The following is a 22,994-nucleotide window of genomic DNA, read 5'->3' on the forward strand; positions in this document are numbered from 1 at the left end:
TTGGAAAGCTGGAAACAATGGAGGTACAAAGAGACTGGGAGTCCAGGTACATAATCATTAAAACTTCATGAACAGGTATAGAATATAATCAAATTATCCAACGCAGTGCTAGCCTTTATATCTGGAGGAATACAAGTCATATTTCAGTTATACAAAGTCGCGTTTGACTCTATCTGGAATACTGAGAGCAGTTTTGGGCATTGGTGGTCTTGGAGGGAGTGCAGTGTCGATTTACTAGAATGAAACTCTGAGGATTAAGCTGCGAGAAGAGACTGAACAAACTAGGGCTGTATTCCCTGGAATTTAGATGGTTTGAGAGGCGATTCAAAGTTCAAGATATTGAAGGGAACAAATCGGGCAGACTGGAGGAAACCAGCACAAACACAATGGGCTAAACGGTTTCTTTGAGTCAGACCTTTCAGGAGTGAAATTAGGAAACAGGTCTCCATGTAAAGGGTAGTCAAAATTTGGAACACTTCTGCTAATGGCAACTGATTGTCGATTTTATTTAACCAAATATATTAAGAAATATGAGGAAAAGGAAGTTAGTGGAGTTAGGCCACAGATCAGTAATGATTTCATTGACTGGCAGATCAGGCTCGAGGGGCTAAGTAGCTTATTCCCATCTCTAATATTCCTATGAATTATTTGCTCTCAGATATGCAATGAACAACTCATGTTTAAAACCTGACAGAAACCAGGAAAGTATTCTTTTTTTGATACGACTGTTTCATAAGACCATAAGTAGTAAGAGCAGGAGTAGGCCATGCAGCCTATTGAGCCTGCTCCACCATTCAATGATGGCTGATATGCCTGTGGCTTCAGCCCCACTTTCCTACCCATCCCCATAACCCTTAACTACATTGCTGATCAAAAATCAATATATTTAAGACCAAATTGAACAATGGCTCCACTGCTCTATATGGAAGAGAACTAATGGCCCTCTAAGAAGAAATCCTTCCTCAACCTCAGTTTAAAAATAAGGAGTCACCCATTTAAGACAGTGTCCCCTTATTCTAGATTTCCGAGAGGAAACATCTACTTAGCATCTACCCTTTCAAGACCCCCTCAAGATCGTCCATATTTCAATAAAATCACCTCTCGTTCTTGTAAACTCCAACGTGTACAGGTCCACCCTGCTCAAGCTTTCCTCGCAAGACAACCCTTTCACCCCAGCAATCAGCCTTGTGACCCTTCCCTCTGAACTGCTTCCAATGCAACTATATTCTTCTGAATAGAAGTAGCTGAAATTGCACACCGTACTCCGAGTGCAGTCCCATGCCCTGTACAGTTGCTTCTGCGACATGCAGTGAAAGAATGTTAGGAATCGTGAAATACGATTGCCTGAAACAGGTTAAACTGACTGAAGAGAGATTCAATGTACAAAGATAAACACTTACGGTTTCTTTCACGAGTGACTTCAAAATCTCTTGGCCTTCACCAGTCGCTTCCTCGAGATTCTCCAAGCCTAATATTATATTATCTATTACATCCTCCCCTTGGTTCGCCTGCCCAACTTGCTCATCATCAACCTGCTGAATCTCTTCTCTTACAGCTTCCTGTAAAATGTCTGGTTGAGCTAACACAGGGTCTTGCTCCCTCACCAGTATCACAGATGCTTCTTCCTGCGTTGCTTCCATCACTTTTGCTGCTGGAAAAAGAGGAATGGCCAGCAGTTCAATTTCATTGGCTTGGACACCTGGAGCCTGCACGCCCTGAATGGGACCAAGAGCGACTCCAGGGTCCACCCGATTTTGTTCTTCATTCCTTTGTGCAATGTGATGCTGATCCCCTGGGGCAATCTCCTGATTTCCGCTGGCTCGCTGAGGAGGAGCTTGGTCAGGTTCTGCCTTTCCCTCTACCATATTTGACATAAGTCTATGTTCAGCCACCAAGATAGACCTCCTCTCCTCCTGAAAGTTTCCTTTGCCTCCATGGTTTTCGATCAGTAATTCCTCTTGCTGCACATTTCGCCATCCAGATGCAGGTCGGATGATGATAGGAGGTCGAATTTGTCTAACTGGGGTCTGGAAGAGATTTGACAAAATACAGGCAGTTAAAAATTAATCTGAAAAAGTGAATGTCAAATTTCTAAATATATTAAAGGGGCTTAATGAAACATTAGCAGGAGTTAATGGTGCAAGTCTCGTGTCCGCACTTCAGCAATGTTCCCATTGAATTGCTGCTAAAGATGGGGTGGCAGAATGGACATAACTCAGAAGTAATTCTGGGCTATATATTTCTCTTCTTTGATCCCAAGGATTTTAGCTGTCACTCAGTTTTCTTCACAAATGCGAGCCAAATGCAAACGTGTATCAGACTTTGAAAGTCATTTCACTTCATGAATAATAGATAATAGCATGATGCAATGCACTACAATTGTCACTATCCTCAGTTACATATTTTACCTTGTTCATTTTGCTCAGGTGAAACGGCCCAAATAGTCGAGCACCATCTGCAAGTCTGACTCATTAGTGCTGGGCCGGTACCTTTGCCAGGCAAGAATACACTTGCACATCAAGGAGTCCAACAGTAATTTTTGAAAATTCATCACAAGCTGAGCAAAATCCGCATGGGAGCTCAGAGTGCAGATGAAATATTGTGAAAAAAGAGCAACTTTAAATAAGTTCTAACTTAGAACAGCTTCAAGATATCAAATGACTCATGAAGCAATGAACAGAAACAAAACACAAAATGAACTCTACTTTGCAATAATTACAGGACCGATTTTATTTGAATTAGCAAATTGGATGATTCAATTTTTTGCAGCTGAATTACATTAGTTTAGTTACATTGTATATTTCACCACTCTGTCTACTTGGACATTCCCTTTCCCATTCAACAGCCTAATAAATGATTGAGATTTGATTATGGGTGTTATGAAGCAAGAGGTAGATCGTTGATTAGACAACCATAACATGATTATAAAAAAAACGGGTAACAAAGAATGAAGATCGGCCAGGGAACTCTTCCATTCAATTAGATCATGACTGATATGTGACTAAAACCCATTTACCTGCTTTTGAACCATTTTCCATGATACCCTTATCCAACAATCTGAGTCTTGAAAGTTTCAGCTGACCCAGTAATCAATCATAACGGTTTAGAAAAGACATGCAGTTTTCTACACTATATGGGAGGAAGCGCTTCCTGATTTCATTCCTAAATGATTTGGTTCTCATTTTTAGATTTTGCCCCTTGGTTGTGAATTCACACTCCAGAGAAAATAGATTTCTCTCATCTACCAGAGCAAATTAACTTACAATTTTAAGCACCACAATTTGATCAATCATCATTCTTTTGCCTCAAAGGAAATATATAGGGTTACATGGGATATACGGCATACAAACAGCTCACTCGGACTAACCAGTCCATTCCTGTGTTTATACAAATCAAGTTTTGGCAGACTGGCAATGTAACCTTTCAAACCTGGTACCATTATGGTGAATGTGCACTGCACCGTTGCCAAGTCTAATGCATCCTTTCATTGCTCAGATTGAAACACAGTATTCCAGACAGAGGTTAAAACAGGCTCTCAAAAACCATGGAATATCTCCGCCAATTCTCCCCCCCACTTCCTCACTTGTGTTTCAGACCCCTGTGATAAAGGCAGCCATTGCATTACCTTTTTTTTTTAAAACACTGGATTTTGTATCTCTTCACTCACTTTGTGTACAATGACACCCTAGCCACTTTAAGTTTTCCAATTTCAAGCTTCTCAATTTAGAAAATACTTGGATTTGAGTATCTCAGGTCCAAAGCAAGTGACTTCAGTTCCCTATTCACCACGGTTTTGCACACTCAATCTATATCCCTTCAGAACTTCTCACTCATCTGCACCATTTGCTCTGGCTCCCAACTTTGTGTTGTCCACAAACTGGGATATAAACAAATCCCATTTCTTCATCCAAACCAGTGATAAACGCGGTGAAATATTGAGTCCCCAGAACATTTCCCTTCGCAACACCACTTGTCAAATCTCACCAAAGTGTGTTTATCCCCACTGTCTCTGATCTCAACATTACTACCACCATCATAACCGAAACTTACGTAGCACCACTAGCATAGTAAAACGTCCCATGGATCTTCAAAGAAGTGTAATCTGACAAAATATGACACCGAGGTACATGGAGATATCAGGACAGGTGACACTGAAGTTTAAAGAGGTATTTTTAAGGGAACATCTTTGGTGCAGAGAGAGGACGAAAGATTTAGGAAGGAGTTTCCAGAGCTACAGTCTAGGTATTTGGACTAAGGGACTGGGGGAAAAAGGGGTGTAGATTGAAAGATTGGGGAGAAACAAATGGAGGGGGGACAGAGCTGCTACAGAGGGGTATTACAGGGGCGGTTGAGTTGGGGGAAACTGAAGAGGAGGGGAATGGAGAGGAGGGGGAAAACACCTCCATCAATGTAGAAAGCATTGAACATTTTAAAAGGTTAATGCTGAAATATCCATCTTACAAACTGGATCGAAGTGAACTAAAGAATTAAAAAGATTAAATATTATAGTATACTGCTCTTTCTGTATAGTATTTTGCTTCTTGTGAAATAACTTGCTTTTGATGCCCGATTGGGACATCAGCTATAAAATATTTAATAAAATATAAAGTGACTTGCCAAAATACATTCCTGCTTGATATCAGATTATTTTGATTATCTGGTCACAGAGTTTGCTGTGCGCAATTTAGCTGTTACATTGTTCACAACAGCTACGGCACCTCAAAAGTACTCAATTGGCTTAGAGTACGCGGGGATATCCTGAAATCAGTAAAGGTGCTTTTTAAATGTAAGTCTGTTTTTTTTTTTGAAAATAGGATAACGGTGGTGGCAAATAGAAGAGCTGCCATGCACAACATCCATTACGGATAAAAGTCTGAGATGTGTACGAAAATTTATTCAAAACCTTTGGGCGAATGGAGTTAGAGCATACACACGTTTCATAAGTGTACAAGAACTACTTTTTGCCAACCGATTCAATTTTATTAAACGTAAAAGGTGGTCAAAAACTCAAACTGAATGGGGTTGATCATCTGACATCAAATGGCAAATCAACATGGATGCATTGGTAAATGTTATATTTATTTACAATAGCTTGTGTAACTGTAGCATGTACAGACAGGCACATTAACATGTTTCAAAGAAGGAGGTACAAAAATACATTCCAAAAGAATGAAGGGACATAATTTTCTGGATCATTCTCCAAAAGTGCACCCATTGATATTTCCCTTGCTGTGATCAATTGCTCAGTCTTCCCAACTGACATCATAAACTCTCAAAAGACGCACTCCTTGGAGAAACCTTCACAATGCTTCTAATACACATCTGTTTCCCTGAATAGAAGAAAAACAAAGCAATACCTCAATGAGGACAACATCTTGATCCTCTGTCAGTCGATTCCCAATGGCCGCAACTGGTGGATCATCGTCTGAGTCAGAATCATCTGTGATGGTGATGACTGGAGTATTGTGAGGGTCTCTCCATACTGGAACAGAAATTGGAGAATGATGACTTGGACGCAAAAAAAACTACAACATTTGACATTTTTTCTCACTCTCATTGTGTTGCCCACAGGTAGCAAATAATATGGGTCAGAGCAGCTTGATAACAAATACAGAAATCATAGAAATCATAGAAATCATAGAAACCCTACAGTGCAGAAGGAGGCCATTCGGCCCATCGAGTCTGCACCGACCACAATCCCACCCAGGCCCTACCCCCACATATTTACCCGCTAATCCCACTAACCTACGCATTTTAGGATTCTAAGGGGCAATTTTTAACCTGGCCAATCAACCTAACCCGCACATCTTTGGACTGTGGGAGGAAACCGGAGCACCCGGAGGAAACCCACGCAGGCACGAAGAGAATGTGCAAACTCCACACAGACAGTGACCCGAGCCGGGAATCGAACCCGGGACCCTGGAGCTGTGAAGCAGCAGTGCTAACCACTGTGCTACCGTGCCGCCCCGTTTAGAAGACTGGGACAGTTAGATAGAGTGGGAAGCACAGCACAGATGGAGTGAAATATGATGCTAGGATAAAGTGTGAACCGAGTAGAGAACAATTCCTTCAGGCCGATGCTGGGGTAGATTATCTTCACACTGTCATGGCCTAGAGCAGAAGCTGGTGAAGACCAAGGGTTGGTTCTGCTTAACAAACTATGTTTGCATAATTGCTTTTTATTATTGGATCACATATCCATTAGTTGCATGTTTCTTCTTTCAAAATAAAAGATCATATTTTAGTCAGTTTTAATTGTTTACAACAAGAAAAAGCACAACCACTGTCAATGTAATTGTGACATGCCCAAATTTTACCGTCTGCCCTTTTCCCTCAGTAGCTTGGGTTTAAGGCCAACTGACAACATACCCTGCCCTACTTAATGAAAGTAAGAAGTCTCACAACACCAGGTTAAAGTCCAACAGGTTTATTTGGTAGCAAATACCATAAGCTTTCGGAGCACTGCTCCTTCGTCAGATGGAGTGGATATCCGCTCTCAAACAGTGCAGAGACACAGAAATCAAGTTACAGAATTCTGTATTTTATTCTATAAAATGTTTTTATAATGTTCACCCATTAGATTTCTTCAGAAAGAAAGGAGTCATGAAACAATTGAGAGAGAGAAAAGAGAGTAAAAGAACAGTTTTAAACAAAATAACAGCTGCATTGTCATGCTTTCATCTTATAAAGAAAGCAACAACCGTAAATATTAAAACAAAGAAATTACAAGATTTTAAGGCTGAACATAAGGGATTTGGCTCCCAATTAGTACCTCCACCTTCTTGATATTTTTATGGATATTTCATCAGAAGGGAGCCAAAGTGAAAAAACTGATTCCATTCCAGAAATATTTCTTTAACATAACCTTAGCTTCCAAGCACTCAACGTTGTTACTTTAATAACCTTCAGGGAAATATTGTGTCACTTAAATCTCCAAATGCAATCACTCATATTACAAGAATACTAAAATTGCATGACTTCCAACACATTCTGACGATGGAGCAGCATATGTGATCTGTTTTACACAACATCTAAATCAATTTACACTTTTGGAGGCAAATAATCATCAATACGAATTTGGCAAATGCAATTGTGTACAATTTCAACTGTGAAAGGGAAGGTAAACCTGGAACACCCTCCCTAAAAAGCTGCTGGGCGCAAGGATCATTTCAAAACCAATTAAAAGATTTGTTAGGCAAGTATATTAAAAGTTACATAACCAAACAGGATAAATGGAAATGGATCAGCCATGACCTAATTGAATGGAGAAGGGCTGAATGTTCATTGCTGAAATAGTCTCCACAAGAAACTGCACAAATACAACAAATGGAATGGTATCCGTGCTGGAGGAATATTATTAATCATGTGAAAAATTATGCAAAGGCAGCTCCTGTTTACACATTACCTTTGCCATCATTCATTAACACAGGAAAACTACAAGGGATAAAACAACAACATTGCTGTGACATTGCAGTACCTACCACTGTGGGAATTTCCCCGGTACATGGAAACGTTGATTACCTCCTCCTCCACTATTTGTTCAGCCATCGCCGCACAGTGAACCAGAATGTAGCACTCCAAACGTTTTACATACCTGCAAATAACGGACAACATACTTTAGCCAAATGTATTGTCAACCATTAGCGTTTCATAGAAATCATAGAAACCCTACAGTGCAGAAGGAGGCCATTCGGCCCATCGAGTCTGCACCGACCACAATCCCACCCAGGCCCTACCCCCACATATTTACCCACTAATCCCTCTAACCTACACATCTCAGGACTCTAAGGGACAATTTTTAACCTGGCCAATCAACCTAACCCACACATCTTTGGACTGTGGGAGGAAACCGGAGCACCCGGAGGAAACCCACGCAGACACGAGGAGAATGTGCAAACTCCACACAGACAATGACCCGAGCCGGGAATCGAACCCGGGACCCTGGCACTGTGAAGCAGCTGAACTGTGTCAATAATTACTTAATTACAAAAACAGAAGCGAAACTGTGCAGTTCAAGCTGCACAGCAATGACGGATTTGCTTAAATATATTTCATGATCTTCAACCGACAAAAATTTGGAACATTAAGACTTTGCTTAAACACGGATGTTAAACTACAAATTTCACATTTGGAAATATGTTGGAAGATATTCACTACGAGTGAGATGTTAATGCACAATTAAGCACAGGTTAGTGTGTGCGCTCAGAGAGCTTTATTGATTCAATAGTGTATACTTGATATATCCAGAAAAGTCTCAGTTAGTCAGCAGCAGTTAATTGCGCATTCGGGTCTGAATAAAAGGCTTCTTTAACTGTATACAACTTCCACATAAACACACTGAAATAACCAGTTTTGGAAGGCTGTAACTCTGTTGAGTATTGATATGTAGAGTTTTCAATGTGTTGATGCGTAGAGTTTTCAATTATCGCAGATTTGGCAGGAGAGAATCAACTCTCAGATGCATGGTCGGCTTATGATGAAAGTAAGGAGGTGTGGGATAGAGGGAAAGTTGGCCGATTGGATAGGTAACTGGCTATCTGATCGGATGAGGAGGATCGCAACAGACACCTCCAGACGCTGAAAGATGCCCTCATAAGAACAGGATATGGCGCTAGACTCATTGATCAACAGTTCCAACGCGCCACAGCGAAAAACCGCACCGACCTCCTCAGAAGACAAACACGGGACACAGTGGACAGAGTACCCTTCGTTGTCCAGTACTTCCCCGGAGCGGAGAAGCTACGGCATCTCCTCCGGAGCCTTCAACATGTCATTGATGAAGACGAACATCTCGCCAAGGCCATCCCCACACCCCCACTTCTTGCCTTCAAACAACCGCACAACCTCAAACAGACCATTGTCCGCAGCAAACTACCCAGCCTTCAGGAGAACAGTGACCAAGACACCACACAACCCTGCCACAGCAACCTCTGCAAGACGTGCCGGATCATCGACACAGATGCCATCATCTCACGTGAGAACACCATCCACCAGGTACACGGTACATACTCTTGCAACTCGGCCAACGTTGTCTACCTGATACGCTGCAAGAAAGGATGTCCCGAGGCATGGTACATTGGGGAAACTATGCAGACGCTGCGACAACGGATGAATGAACACCGCTCGACAATCACCAGGCAAGACTGTTCTCTTCCTGTTGGGGAGCACTTCAGCGGTCACGGGCATTCGGCCTCTGATATTCGGGTAAGCGTTCTCCAAGGCGGCCTTCGCGACACACGACAGCGCAGAGTCGCGGAGCAGAAACTGATAGCCAGGTTCCGCACACACAAGGACGGCCTCAACCGGGATATTGGGTTTATGTCACACTATTTCACATAAATATTTCTGCTTTTTTCCTCCTGAGTCTTTATCATGCGATCCTAGAATCAGAATTTATGTCACACTATTTGTAACTCCCACAGTTGCGTGGACCTGCAGAGTTTCACTGGCTGTCTTGTCTGGAGACAATACACATCTTTTTAGCCTGTCTTGATGCTCTCTCCACTCCCATTGTTTTGTTTCTTAAAGACTGGATTAGTTGTAAGTATTCGCATTCCAACCATTATTCATGTAAATTGAGTCTGTGTCTTATAAGTTCTGTTTGTGAACAGAATTCCCACTCACCTGAAGAAGGGGCTCAGAGCCTCGAAAGCTTGTGTGGCTTTTGCTACCAAATAAACCTGTTGGACTTTAACCTGGTGTTGTTAAACTTCTTACTGTATCTGATCGAAGACAGAGGGTGGTGGCGGATGGAAAATTTTCGGACTGGAGGCAGGTTGCTAGCGGAGTGCCACAGGGAGCAGTGCTTGGTCCTCTGCTCTTTGTGATTTTTATTCATGACTTAGAGGAGGGGGCTGAAGGGTGGATCAGTAAATTTGCTGATGACACCAAGATTGGTGGAGTAGTGGATGAGGTGGAGGGCTGTTGTAGGCTGCAAAGAGACATAGATAGGATGCAAAGCTGGGCTGAAAAATGGCAAATGGAGTTTAACCCTGATAAATGTGAGGTGATTAATTTTGGTAGGACTAATTTAAATGTGGATTACAGGGTCAAAGGTAGGGTTCTGAAGACTGTGGAGGAACAGAGAGATCTTGGGGTCCATATCCACAGATCTCTAAAGGTTGCCAGTCAAGTGGATAGAGCTGTGAAGAAGGCCTATAGTGTGTTAACTTTTATTAACAGGGGGTTGGAGTTTAAGAGCCGTGGGGTTATGCTGCAACTGTACAGGACCTTGGTGAGACCGCATTTGGAATATTGTGTGCAGTTCTGGTCACCTCACTATAAGAAGGATGTGGATGCGCTGGAAAGAGTGCAGAGGAGATTTACCAGGATGCTGCCTGGTTTGCAGGGTAGGTCTTATGAGGAAAGGTTGCGGGAGCTAGGGCTGTTCTCTCTGGAGCGGAGGAGGCTGAGGGGAGACTTAATAGAGGTTTATAAAATGATGAAGGGGATAGATAGAGTGAACGTTCAAAGACTATTTCCTCGGGTGGATGGAGCTATTACAAGGGGGCATAACTATAGGGTTCTTGGTGGGAGATATAGGAAGGATATCAGAGGTAGGTTCTTTACGCAGAGAGTGTTTGGGGTGTGGAATGGACTGCCTGCAGTGATAGTGGAGTCAGACACTTTAGGAACATTTAAGCGGTTATTGGATCGGCACATGGAGCACACCAGGATGATAGGGAGTGGGATAGCTTGATCTTGGTTTCAGATAAAGCTCGGCACAACATCATGGGCCGAAGGGCCTGTTCTCTGCTGTACTGTTCTATGTTCTAAAGAATGGGCAGCCAGTGGGAGGTGGTGTCATCTCAGCAATTCCACTGGCGTTCAAGGTGCATTTGATGCTAAATTCTTTTGGCACCCAGAGATCACTGCTTCTATTCAAACAAGGAACAGTGCTGAATTCAGCTCAGACTGACCCAGACCTGCAGTCACATGCTGACTTGGCAGCAAGTGTGGGCACAAGTCCAATTTTTCACCTCCTTTCTGTTCCTCCCATTTTACTGGGGGTCATAATGTTGGTTGATCAATGTTCTCCATCTCTTCCCGTCAGTCACCAATCCCTCTCCCAATCCTGTGCTTAAATTTCTCACGTAACACCTCTCCACCTGATTTGGGGCCTTCCTGGCAATCTCAGCTCCCACAAAAATTGGCCATTCCATTTTAATCTCCTCTTGGCTACTTTCTTTTTTGTTCTCACAATCATTTCTCCCCCCCCCCCCCCCCCCCCATGATGTACTGGTTCCTGGTATTGTTCTGATACTCCACACATCCACCTCAGCATCCAATCTCATTAGCACCCAGTTGTTGTTTGTCTCCTCTTGATGTTGCCCAAATCGGGCAGTCTTGTGGGTTCTTCCTTTCAGGAAATTTGGGGGGGGGGGCACTGTTCAGGAACTGTTACAAGCAAGGGCAATCAGGATGCATGATGGATGACAGAGGCTATTAAGATGGGGTTTGTTGATAATTGGGTTTTCCCATGGTACAGTCACTACGTTTCCTGCTGCTTTACAATGTTTTGTCACTGTTTTATGTCTCAGGTGCACATTTATATCTGGCTCACAATGCACATATGCATCGCATTCTCCTGACAATGCAACCATCCTGACAATCAGAGTCCAATCCAATACACCATTTGCAAGATCAGGCCAGTGATGCGCCCTGTTTAGATTACACATTTGGTGTTGGGCATTTTCTTCAGAGTGAATTTGTCCTCCTTCCATTCTTACACCAACTTGTCATCAATGCCAAGTTCCCTTACTCCAGCACAGTAATGCGTTGGCAAATGTTACGTTTAGCTTGAAAGTGGCTTTGTACTTCATTCTTTTTGCAGAAGGACCCATTTCTGTTCATCGATTGCCATGCACAGTCTGCTCTGTGGATCAGTTAGCTCAGTTGGCTGGACAGCTGGTTCGTGATGTGGAACGACACCAACAGCGCGGCGACACCAACAGCACGGGTTCAATTCCTGTACTTGCTGAGGTTATTCATGAAGGCCCTGCCTTCTCAACTTTGGCCCTCATCAGAGGTATGGTGATCCTCAGATTAAAATCACCACCAGTCAGCTCCCCCCCTGGAGAGCAGTCTGATGATGATCTGGGACTAAGGCAACTTTACCTTAGTCTGTTCTGTGTAGGTGCATCTTAAACTCCCTCACATTTGAGCAAATCAGCCGATGTTGCCTGCTTGATCCTATACACTAGTGGTTCCCAAACTTTTTTCACTTGGCCGCACTTTTGGAATAAAAATTTGCTTGCGCCACACCGAATTTTTTATTGATAAGAAATACATTCAAAAACAAAAAAAACAACTCCTAGCAGTGCTTGTTTCATAACATAGAACACAACTACTTTATATCATGGGACATCCAGAAAGTATAAAACAAAGCAGCTACATAAAAACATGATTCATTTCCAAAATATACTTATAGACAAGCCTCTTACATATGTAACCTTAAGTATACAAACTCAATGAGAGGTGTGAGCTTGTTTTTGTCAGGTAATCTCATTTATATTTGGTCTAATTTGAGACAAACAAACTCACATCTCCTCATCAACACAAAGAAGCCTCTCTCTTTTCTGGTCTTTGATATTTGTCAGAGCTGAAAATCCTTGTTCACAACAATATGTCGTGGAGAACTGTAAAGAATAGCTAATGCTCTTGAAGAGATGCGTGGATACTGTTTCTGGTTGTATATCCAAAAAGAGTCCAGTGGCATACTCCCGTGTTTCATTTTCAAGGTGCGATCACTCGAAATGCAGGCCATTTCCTCCTCCTCATCCAATATCAGACCTGAACAGCTGGAATTCACAAAGCGGTCTCTAACCCAGTCGAATTTTTCTGTAGACAACGATGGGAAGTAATGATCAATCTTTTCTACCAGTGTTGCAAGATGTTCCTGTATGAGGTCGTACAATTCATTGCTCATTTTAAAACTTTTTACCAGTGGAAACATTGAGGTTATGTTGCATCGCTCTTCCGAGCCAGAGCTGAAGCTTTTTTTTGAATGCAGTTAGTTTGTCTGTAGTTGAGGATATTGTCATTGCGGCCTTGCATACTGGCATTGAGCACATTCAACCGGAAAAAGATATCGGCCAAATATGCCAGCTTTGCACAGCAGTCATTGTCATCCAGTTGGTGGTACAATGGGTTCCCTTTTTCCAAAAATTCTCTTAATTCGTTCTTCAGTTCCAACACCCAATTTAAAACTTTTTCGCGGGACATCCAGCGAACCTCCGAGTGCAGAATTAGGCATTGATGTTTTGCTTCCATGTCTTTGCAGAGTTGAGCAAATAACCGCGCCTTTAGTGGTTTTGCTTTGATGAAGTTCACAATGCGCAGTGTGATCTAGAACCAACTTCAAATCAGCTACAAGGGTCTTGGTGATTAATGCCTCTCTGTGTAAAAATCAGTGAGTTGATATTACATCTGGATTTTCCTGTTTGATGGGTGCCGCCAAGCCTCTCACATTCCCTATCATACATGGCGCTCCATCCGTACAAATTCCAATACAAAAATCCCATGAAATCTCAACTTTTTCCAAATACTCAGACAAGGTTTGGAAAATATCTTGTCCTCTGGTATGTTTTTCAAGTTCCTTGCAAAATAGAAACTGTGAGATTTCGTCATTGTGAATGAATCTGATATAGGCAAGCACCTGTGCTTTTCCACTAATGTCGGTCGATTCATCAACTGGAATGGCAAATTTAGAATTCTTCATACTTTTGGAAACACGCTTCTCAATATTAGCTGACATATCAACTATTCTTCTGCGAATTGTATTATCAGACAAAGGAATTTCCATAACTTCTCGCTCAGCATCATCACCAAACAAAGTTTTCACAATCAAGCTGCAGGCAGGCTGAATCAATTTTTCAGCTATTGTATGTGGTTTTGTCTGTTGAGCAATGAATTCAACCACTTGGTAAGATACAATCTGCATCTTATCTGACACTGTCATTCGTTTTTCGAAATATGATCATTGGCATTTCTGCCGTTCCAAAAGCCTTTCAAAATATTGAACAACCTTGTTTGCCAGATTTCCATGTTTTGACAACAGATGTCTTTTCATCTTGCTTGGGACCATATTGGAATTAGAAAGCTTCTCACCACAGATCAAACACACAGGCCGAGGTACGTTTTCATCTCCAGTCCATGTGAAACCGAGACTCAGATAGCTATCCATATATTGTCGAAAAACTTTCTTTTTTGGAGGTTTGCTTGGGCCTTCTACTGGTGTAGAATTAAACGACTCTTCTTCAGCACTCTGTTCGAACTGCAATTCTGGATCACAACGAGGACTCGGATTGTCCTCAGCATCACCTGATGCTCTTGCTCTCACTTTGGAAAAATATCTCTCCATGTTTAAATGTTTCTTTGATTGTCCTTGAATCTTCCCACCACACTTGCCATCCTCTCTCACCGCACCAATGTGGTGTGGGAACCACTGCAAAACACCAACTAATAAAGCACTTATAACCCGAAATATACATTTCTGAGCTGATAAATTGAGGTTGACTCTGAATGTGAAAATAGCTCTAAGGAGACATTTATTAACTGAAAAACTGGGGGTCAACCTATAGGTCACGAATAAACATGCACTTGGACATGGAAGAACTTTGCCTTATATGGGGGTCAATTTCTAAGTCTCAATCTACGATATATAGTCACAGATCTTAAAGCTCCCGCCACTCTTAACACATTGCAACAACCATTATATGGCAAGTTTTGATTTGCCCAAAGCCTGCAAATAAAAATGTTAATAAGTGGTCAGGTTTTAGTACTGGTTATATTGTAGGTCATATTTGAAAATGCACTGCGCATACAACCAGTTATCTTGTTTTCTTTCCTTAAACTAATGTGGAGCAGCCAGTGAACGTTTGCACAGGGAGAATAAGGGGGAATAATACGAAGTAGATAGGTGCAGTGAATTGTAACAACGTTACTCCTATTGGTTTTAAAAATGATTCAAATCAACTGACAACAGGAGAAGAAATATTACCGGCAAGTCAAAAAAAGTTTTATAAATGACGATAAAAATGCCACTGATTTTAAATGCAATACAGACACACGAAGAGTTCTTTTTAAACAACATTACCATGGGGCGAAGTGGGGTTTATATATGTTTGCTGCCCTTTCTCCTCTCGGTGACAAGGCTTCTGGGTTTGGCCACTGCTATAAAAGATGTCTTGATGAGTTGCTGGAGCGTATTCTGTAAATGGTACACACTGCTGTCACTGTTCGAGTGAGTGAATATTTAACATACTTGATGGGGTGACAATCATGCGGTCACCTCACCCTGAAACGTGTCAAGCTTCTAGTGTTCTTGGAGCTATGCTGATCCAAGCAAGGGGAATATTCCATCAAACACCTGACTTGCCCCTTGTAAATTGTGGAAAGGTTTTGGCAAATTAATTGCTGTAAAATATCTCAATTCTGACCTGCTATTGAAGCTGTGGTACTTTGGCATCATTGAGCCAAAGCGGTCAAAGATGAGCCTCAGGAGCCAAGGGCGAGAGTTTCAGCAATCATAATGCCACTGAATGAAAGAAAATAGTTAGATTCTCTCTTGCTGGAGATGTCCATTGCCTGGCATTCGTGTGGAGTGAATGTTACTCATCACTTGTCAGCCAATTCTGAGTAAGGTTTTGTGGGGCCAGAGTCTGAGATTGAAGGGTGCGGGTAGGATGCCTGCGAGCAGAGGGTGGTGGAATAGAATTTCTGTGATATCCAACAAGGGAATTAAATGTGATCCTTGAACTAAACTTTGATATGTTGAAAAGTAAATGTTACTTTGTTTTTAAAATTAAAATTAAACTAATTTATCGTTTTAAATATAGACAAACATTTTTCAGGGGTACATGTTTCCTCCTGTGAAGTTTGTCCTCTAGGTTTTCATGCACTTGTTTGCTGTGCAAAAGTGAAGGAATGTTGTGCATATCATAGTTTAAGTTACAAAGCCCATATAACTATTTGCTTTTAACTGTGACAGGGTAAAGTTAGGTTCATTCTATAAATAACAGTGATATGAGAGAGAAGTGTTGACTTTCTTTGAACATGTTGGACAGGTTTTGCTAATATTCTAGATTGACTGATATTAGCAGGAAGACTTCCAAAAATGGTTATGGTAACCATGGGGAAAAGAGGTTGTGGAGTTACATGAAGATCCTATGGATTTGTACTCCTTTGGGCAAATATCAGGAGAGGAGATGGGAATAGTGGAAAATTGGCAAGGAAAGCTAGAGGAGCCAAAAAAAATGTAAACAGCTTCTCATTCAGAAGAAACTTTAGGCAGGTTTAGGCAATGATTCCAAAAACAAATGTTACAGTCGCCACATCAGTTCATGTTGCAATTTTTGAGGAGAAGCAGTTTACGTGACTGAATGTAGTGAGACAAAGTGCTTAACTCCAGGATTTTGTTGAACAAGAACGTTTCACAGTTTGATTGCTTTCTAAAATCTAGTCAAGTTTCTATTCAGCATTTAACTTTACTATAATTTAATCAGTGTTAGTCAGTGATAAACAGCTCACTGCTATCGGCAGCTGCAGTTAGTTAATTAGAACTGCTCTCCTAGCCAGCAGTTGCAGACTTAGATGACTGGAATTTGATCCAATGTAAATACAGGAGATTAGCAGATGCACAAAATAAGTTACACAAAGTTGCAGCTTGAAATTTGCTGCAACGGAATAGAGTCTGGTATTTTGGTCAGTGAGGGAAGTCATTGCAGCAAGGCAGGAGGTGCTATTCTGGACTTTTACAAAAAGGAGTGGTCCAAGAGAGGGAGCCAGAGACAGCAAGACTAGAAACGTCAAGGCCAGAGAGATTAATTAGGTGATAGTAATTAGATTAATTAATTAGGGTTTTCAGGTTTTATTCCTCTAAACTTAGGCAGTAGTTAAAACTGGCACTGGTGAGATGCAAGTATTATACTCAATTAAAAGCATAACTAGTTCATCTCCATATTATAACTATGGATAATTGTGTCGTGATACTTTTATTTAGCTAATTAGGCTTCAAGTTTAAAACACAAGATGGTAGGGCAGGTGATGTGTTGCAGCTGTTGTACGTGGGTTCTAGTGGACACCTGTGTGATCCACAGCAACCACATGTGCATAAACTGTCCACAGCTCAAGGAACTTCAACTCAAGAATTGAGAACCTGGAGTTTGAGCTTCAGACACTTCGACGCATCAGGGCTGAGAAAGGTACCTTGACATTTTGTTCCAAGAGGCAGTCACATCCAAGGGTTAAGTACTTCAGGGACAATAGGCATGGAGATCCAGAGGTTAACAATGAAGGAACATCAGCCCTTGCATTTGTCCAACAGGTTTCATGTTCTTGCAAAATAAAAGCAAATTACTGCTGATGCAGGAATCTGAAACCAAAAGAGAAAATGTTTGAAAATCTCAGCAGACCTGGCAGCATCTGTCAGGAGGGAAAACAGCTGACGTTTCGAGTCCAGATGAGCTTTTGTGACAGCTTTGACAAAGGGTCATCTGGACTCGAAACATCAGCTCTTTTCTCTCCTTACAGATGCTGCCAGACCTGCTGAGATTTTCCTGGATTTTCTCTTGATGTTCTTGCAGTTTGTTTGAATGAGAGCAGGAACTGGAGGGAGAATGAATACAGCACAGCAGTGCATGGGGTCATCCACATGAGTGGAGAAAAAGGAAATGTAGTTTTAATCGGGGATAATATTGTAAGGGGATAGATGGTGTTCTCTGCAGCCGAGAGTGAGTCATGAAGGTTGCGTTGCCTGCCTGCCCAGTGCCAGGGTTCAGTGCTGGTGTCTCAACTGTTTAAACTCTACTTCAAAGACTTGGATGAAGGGACCAGCTCCACTGTGGTCACATTTGTTGATGAGACAAAGATACACAGGAGCGCAAGTTCTGATGAGGATACAAAGAAGCAGTCAAGAAAGATAGATAAAGTGAACACAAATTTGCCAGTTGAAGCATAATGTGGTAAAATGTGGCGTTATCTCCTTGGCAGGGAGAACCAAAAAGCACAGTACTATTTAACAAATGCTGCACATAAGAGGGTTCTTGTGTATGAATCACAAAAGACTAGCACACAGTTACAGTAAGTGATTGAGAAGGCAAATGAATTGTAGGCCTTTATTGCAAGAAGATGGAGTATAAAAGTTGGGAAGTCTTGTTACAACTGAAATTGACAAGACCTCGCCAAGAATTGTGCGTGCAGTTTTGGTTTCCTTACTTCAGGGGTATACCTGCATTAGAACAATTCAGAGAAGGTTCACGAGGCTGATTCTCTTCTGTTGAGTATGGTCATTGTCTAGCACTTGTGTGGCCCAAATGCAAATTCTCACATCACATGTCTTCATAGGGGCAGAGACTACTTCAGTATCCGAGTTGTGAATGGTGCTGAACATTGTGCAATCTGACCTTGTGATGGATGGAAGGTCATTGGTGAACCAGCTTAAGATGGTTGGGCCTTGGACATTACCTTGAGGAACTTTTGCTGCTTTGTCCCAGGGCTGAGAGGACCATCATCCAACAATCACCATGACCACACTAGATGTGCTCGCTATGACTCCATCCAGTGAAGAGCTTTCTCTAATTTACATTGACTCCAGTTTTGCAAGGGCTCCTTGATGCCACACTCGTTCAAATGCTGCCTTGGTGTCAAGGCCAATCACTCCCACCTCATATTGGGAGTTCAGCTCTTTGCTCCATGTTTGGACCAAGGCTTTAATGGGGTCAGGAGCGGAGTGGCCTCAGCAAAACCCAAATTTAGCATCAGTGAGCGGGTTATTGTGAAGCAAGTGCTGCTTCGTAGCACTGTTGATACCCCTTTCATCACTTTACTGGTGATCAAGAGCAGACTGATGGAGCATAATTAGCTGGGTTGGATTTATCCTGCTATTGGTGTACATTACATAGTTGGACAATTTTCCACATTGCTGGGTAGATGCCAGTGCTGTCGCTAGTCTGGAACAGCTTAGCTCGGGGCACGGCAAGTTCTGGAGCACAAGTCTTCATAATTATTGCTGGAATATTGTCAGGGCCCATAGCCTTTGCAGTATCCAGTGCCTTCAGCCGTTTCTTGATGTCACGTGAGTGAATCGAATTGACTGACGACTGGCACTGTGATGCTGGCCACTTCAGGAGCAGGCCAAATGGATCAACCATTCAGGCTGCAGATTGTAGCAAATCCTTCAGCCTTATCTTTTGCACTGATTTGCTGGGATTCCCCATCATTTAAGATGGGGATATTTGTGCAGTCTTGTTCTCCTTTTAACTGTTTAATTATCCACCACTATTCACGGCTGAAATGGCAGAACTGCAGAGTTTAGAAATGTTTGTTGTGGGTTGCTTAGCTCAGTCTATCACCTGCTGATTACACTGTTTTGCATGCAAGTAGCCCTGTGTTATAGCTTCACGAGGCTGGCACCTCATTTTAGGTATGCCTGGTGCTGCTCCTGACATGCCAACCTGCATTCTCGATTTAACCAGGGTTGATCCCACAGCTTAATGCTAACGGTAGAAGTGGAGAATATGCCAGGCCACGAGATTACAGATTATGGTTAAATACAATTCTGCTGCTGCTGACAACCCACAGTGCCTAATGGCTGCCGATTTGGAGTTGCAAGAACTTAAAACTATTCCATTGAGCAGTGGTTGTCCCACACAGCACAATGGATAGCATCTTCAATGTGAAGACAGAACTTCATTGACACAAGGGTTGTGCGGTGATTATGCCTACTGATCTTGTCTGGGACAGATGCATCTTGACAGGTAGATTGGTGGAAACGAGGTCAAGTAGTGTTTCGCTCCTGTTGGTTCCCCACTACCTGTAGACCCAGTCTTAACAGGCTTATCCTCAGAATTTGGCCAACTTGGTCAGGAGTGGTGCTAAGTGACAATCAGCAGGACCTCATACCATGGGGACCAAAGTCAATGTTGAGGAGTCACAGCCAACTCCTTCTTGACTGTATACCACTATGCCAACACTTCTGGTTTGGCCAAAGGGACAGGACATATTTGGGGATAGTGACGGTGGTGACTGAGACATGGTCCATAAGGTATGATTCCATGAGTATGACTATGCCAGATTATAACTTGACTGGTCTGTCAAACAGCTCTCCACAAGACCCCAGATGTTAGTGAGGTGACCTTTGCAGGCTTGACAGGGCTAGATGTGCCACTGCTGTTTCTGGTGCCTAGGTCAATGCCAGGTGGTCCATCCAGTTTCTTTCCTTATTAACTAAATAAGACCTGCTGAAATGTTACTGACAATGGTGCCACCCCCTACAAATACGGATCAATGAATCTGATGACTGGTTGAGAGAGCAGTGTTCAGTTGCTATTTTTGACGATCAGCAGTCTCTCACAGGGAAAGTGGAGCTGAAAGCACATCACATGATAACGTCATGCAATTTGTTCCAGTGTCCTGCACCAAGCTCACCTGCAGCTCTTGAAGGTTTGTGAACAGGACCTTAAACCAGATCACATCCAGCCGAGTTACTCAAGTTTTGCCAGAAAACAAAGATGTGCAAAGGTTCTGTTTAATACGTACATCATGCATTGATCAAGCTTGCTGCCCCGACAGGACTATTGCGATTTACTGATTAAGTAATCAAAGGGCAATTGGACCCATCATATCTCATTGCAGAGTGCAGCTTATGTGACTGTTATAAAACACAGTAATAAAACCTGGAGTAGTTTACCATTCTGTCTGACATTTAGTAGCCAATGAGACAATTTACAATTCACATTGATGTCTGGTTCAGTTAACCTGCAACCAATGCTTTTACCCAAATAAAATATAACAGCAATTCATTGTGAAACACTCAGTTCATTTCAAGACATAGTAAGATGATATACAAATGCAAGCTCCATCATTCAACTTCCCTTATTGTCCCCACAGCGTGTACCTCATGCAGTGGTCTTCAATGCCAACAGTGAACTCCCTGCTTGACCATCCTTTGCATACAGCGAACGTCATACAAATAGACCACAGCTCCTCAAAACTGTACCACCATTCATCCAGGGTCTGGTTGATATTATCTCTTAACTCCACACACCCTTTAGCAGCCAGCACTAATGGCTTGCATATAATCCCTTTTGCTGCACTCCTCCCACCCCCAGTGGAAACAATATCTATCTACTCCTTTCATCCTTTAGAAAATCTCAATTAAATAACCCCTTAATCTTCTTTATTCAAAAGAACATAAGCAGAGTCGATGTAACCTATTCTTATAATTTAACTTTCAGCCCGATACCAATGCACTATTTGAACAGCGGATCATTACTGGCAACTAAGCCCATCTTATATTCAAACACAGTTCCGCCAAGATTTGCCAGCTAGACCATCAGGGTGCCAATCTGGTTTCACCTGCATGACCTGGAGCTGAGGAAATGGCTGCCACATCTCAGATGAGCAAATCAAGAGACAAACTTTGAGCTCCCTGATTAAACCACAGAGCAACTGTACACTGAATTGTAGATATAATTGCTATAAATCAGTGGGTTTCAAAGTGTTCCTTCTTAACACATCGTTTTACAAGTGGAACTTTCTCAATTTTACTGATAGAATTTTAAGATATAATCAAAACATGATAAATACAGTGAATAATAATTTAGACATAAAACAGAAAATGCCGGAAAATCTCAGATGATCTGACAGCAAATGCGGATAAAGAATAGAGCCAATGTTTAAAATCCGGATAACTCTTCATCAGAGCTGGAGAGAAGGAAAACAGGACAAGATGTGGGGTGGGGGGAGGGGAGTATGGCATAGACAGAAAGACAAAAGGAATGTAAATGGTGATAAAAGCTAGGAATGGTTCTGATAGCGTCCATTAAGAGATCAAAATGTGTAAGCGGCAGAACAAAGGTGCAGAGTGAAGGAGTATGGCAGAAGGCCGAAGGGATGCGGGGTGATGCAAAACAACATGGAAAGTAAGATTTTAGAAGTGGACAAATAAAAATAAGAACAAAGTAATATAAATGGATTAATAAGATGAAAAGAATAAAATCAAGTAAAAGGAAATGGAGCGGAGGTGGAGGAGAGTGTTCATGCTCTCAAGTTGTTGAACTCGATCTTCAGTCCGGAAGGCTGTAAAGTGCCCAATTGGAAGATGAGCTGCTGTTCCTCCAGTTCACGCTGGGCTTCACTGGAACACTGCAAAAGGCCAAAGATGGACATGTGGACAGGGGGGCAGGGTTGTGTGTTGAAATGGCAAGTGACAGGAAGGTCTGGGTCCTGCTTGTGGACGGACGAAAGGAGTTCAGCAAAGCAGTCACCCAGTTACGTTTAGTCTCTCTGATGTAGAGCACAGTTTAGAGGGGTTGGGGCAGAACATCCTGGCACAACTACAGTCCAACAGCAACTTGTCTTTTGTTTTTACCCTGGGGAAAATTCACATGCAACTGATTTGCACTGGTTTTACATTCAAGCATTGCAATGTGTGAATTTCTGCAACCTATCAGTCTAAATCCCAGTAATTCCTTTTGTTTTCCACATGATATATTATCTGATTTTGCACCAATTCAGAGATGCAGCTAATACAACCCTCTGCAGCTCATTTTCAAACTTCCAATTCATATATAAAAGACAAAGTCACCTCAGCTTCCTGGACTAACAAAACCTACTTAGATTCACGGCCAAAGATCTAAGAGTTGCATCGATCAAGGTCGCCTGATTTCAGCATAAATCTGGTTTGTACAATTTGGTAGTGATTTTTGCCGCAATATTTTGTGGAATCTTTCTGAATGAAATCTGGCCTGTATTTAGAATGCTGTGGAGATGCCGGCGTTGTACTGGGGTAAACACAGTAAGAAGTTTAACAACACCAGGTTAAAGTCCAACAGGTTTATTTGGTAGCAAAAGCCACACAAGCTTTCGAGGCTCTGAGCCCCTTCTTCAGGTGAGTGGGAATTCTGTTCACAAACAGAACTTATAAAGACACAGACTCTACGATGTATTTCCTGTATGTAGAATTCAGCATTGAATGCCATTTTCAACACTAA

At 42.1% G+C, this 22,994-nt stretch overlaps 1 protein-coding gene across 2 annotated transcripts in view; it reads right to left on the reverse strand.

The window, feature by feature from the left end:
* The window catches only part of rnf216 (ring finger protein 216), a 210,346-nt gene that overhangs the window by 172,163 nt on the left and 15,189 nt on the right, over window positions 1-22,994 (reverse strand). For both annotated transcript variants that reach the window (XM_078240136.1, XM_078240137.1), the window contains exons 2-4: window positions 7,482-7,594; window positions 5,358-5,482; window positions 1,401-2,027 (exon numbers count right to left, since the gene is read on the reverse strand). In XM_078240136.1, coding sequence (XP_078096262.1) covers window positions 1,401-2,027; window positions 5,358-5,482; window positions 7,482-7,548 — 819 coding nt within the window. In that variant the 5' untranslated portion in view covers window positions 7,549-7,594. The remainder of the gene's footprint in view (window positions 1-1,400; window positions 2,028-5,357; window positions 5,483-7,481; window positions 7,595-22,994) is intronic.

Source organism: Mustelus asterias, chromosome 23 (genome assembly GCF_964213995.1).
Source record: "Mustelus asterias chromosome 23, sMusAst1.hap1.1, whole genome shotgun sequence".
Classification (NCBI taxonomy): Eukaryota; Metazoa; Chordata; class Chondrichthyes; order Carcharhiniformes; family Triakidae; genus Mustelus; species Mustelus asterias.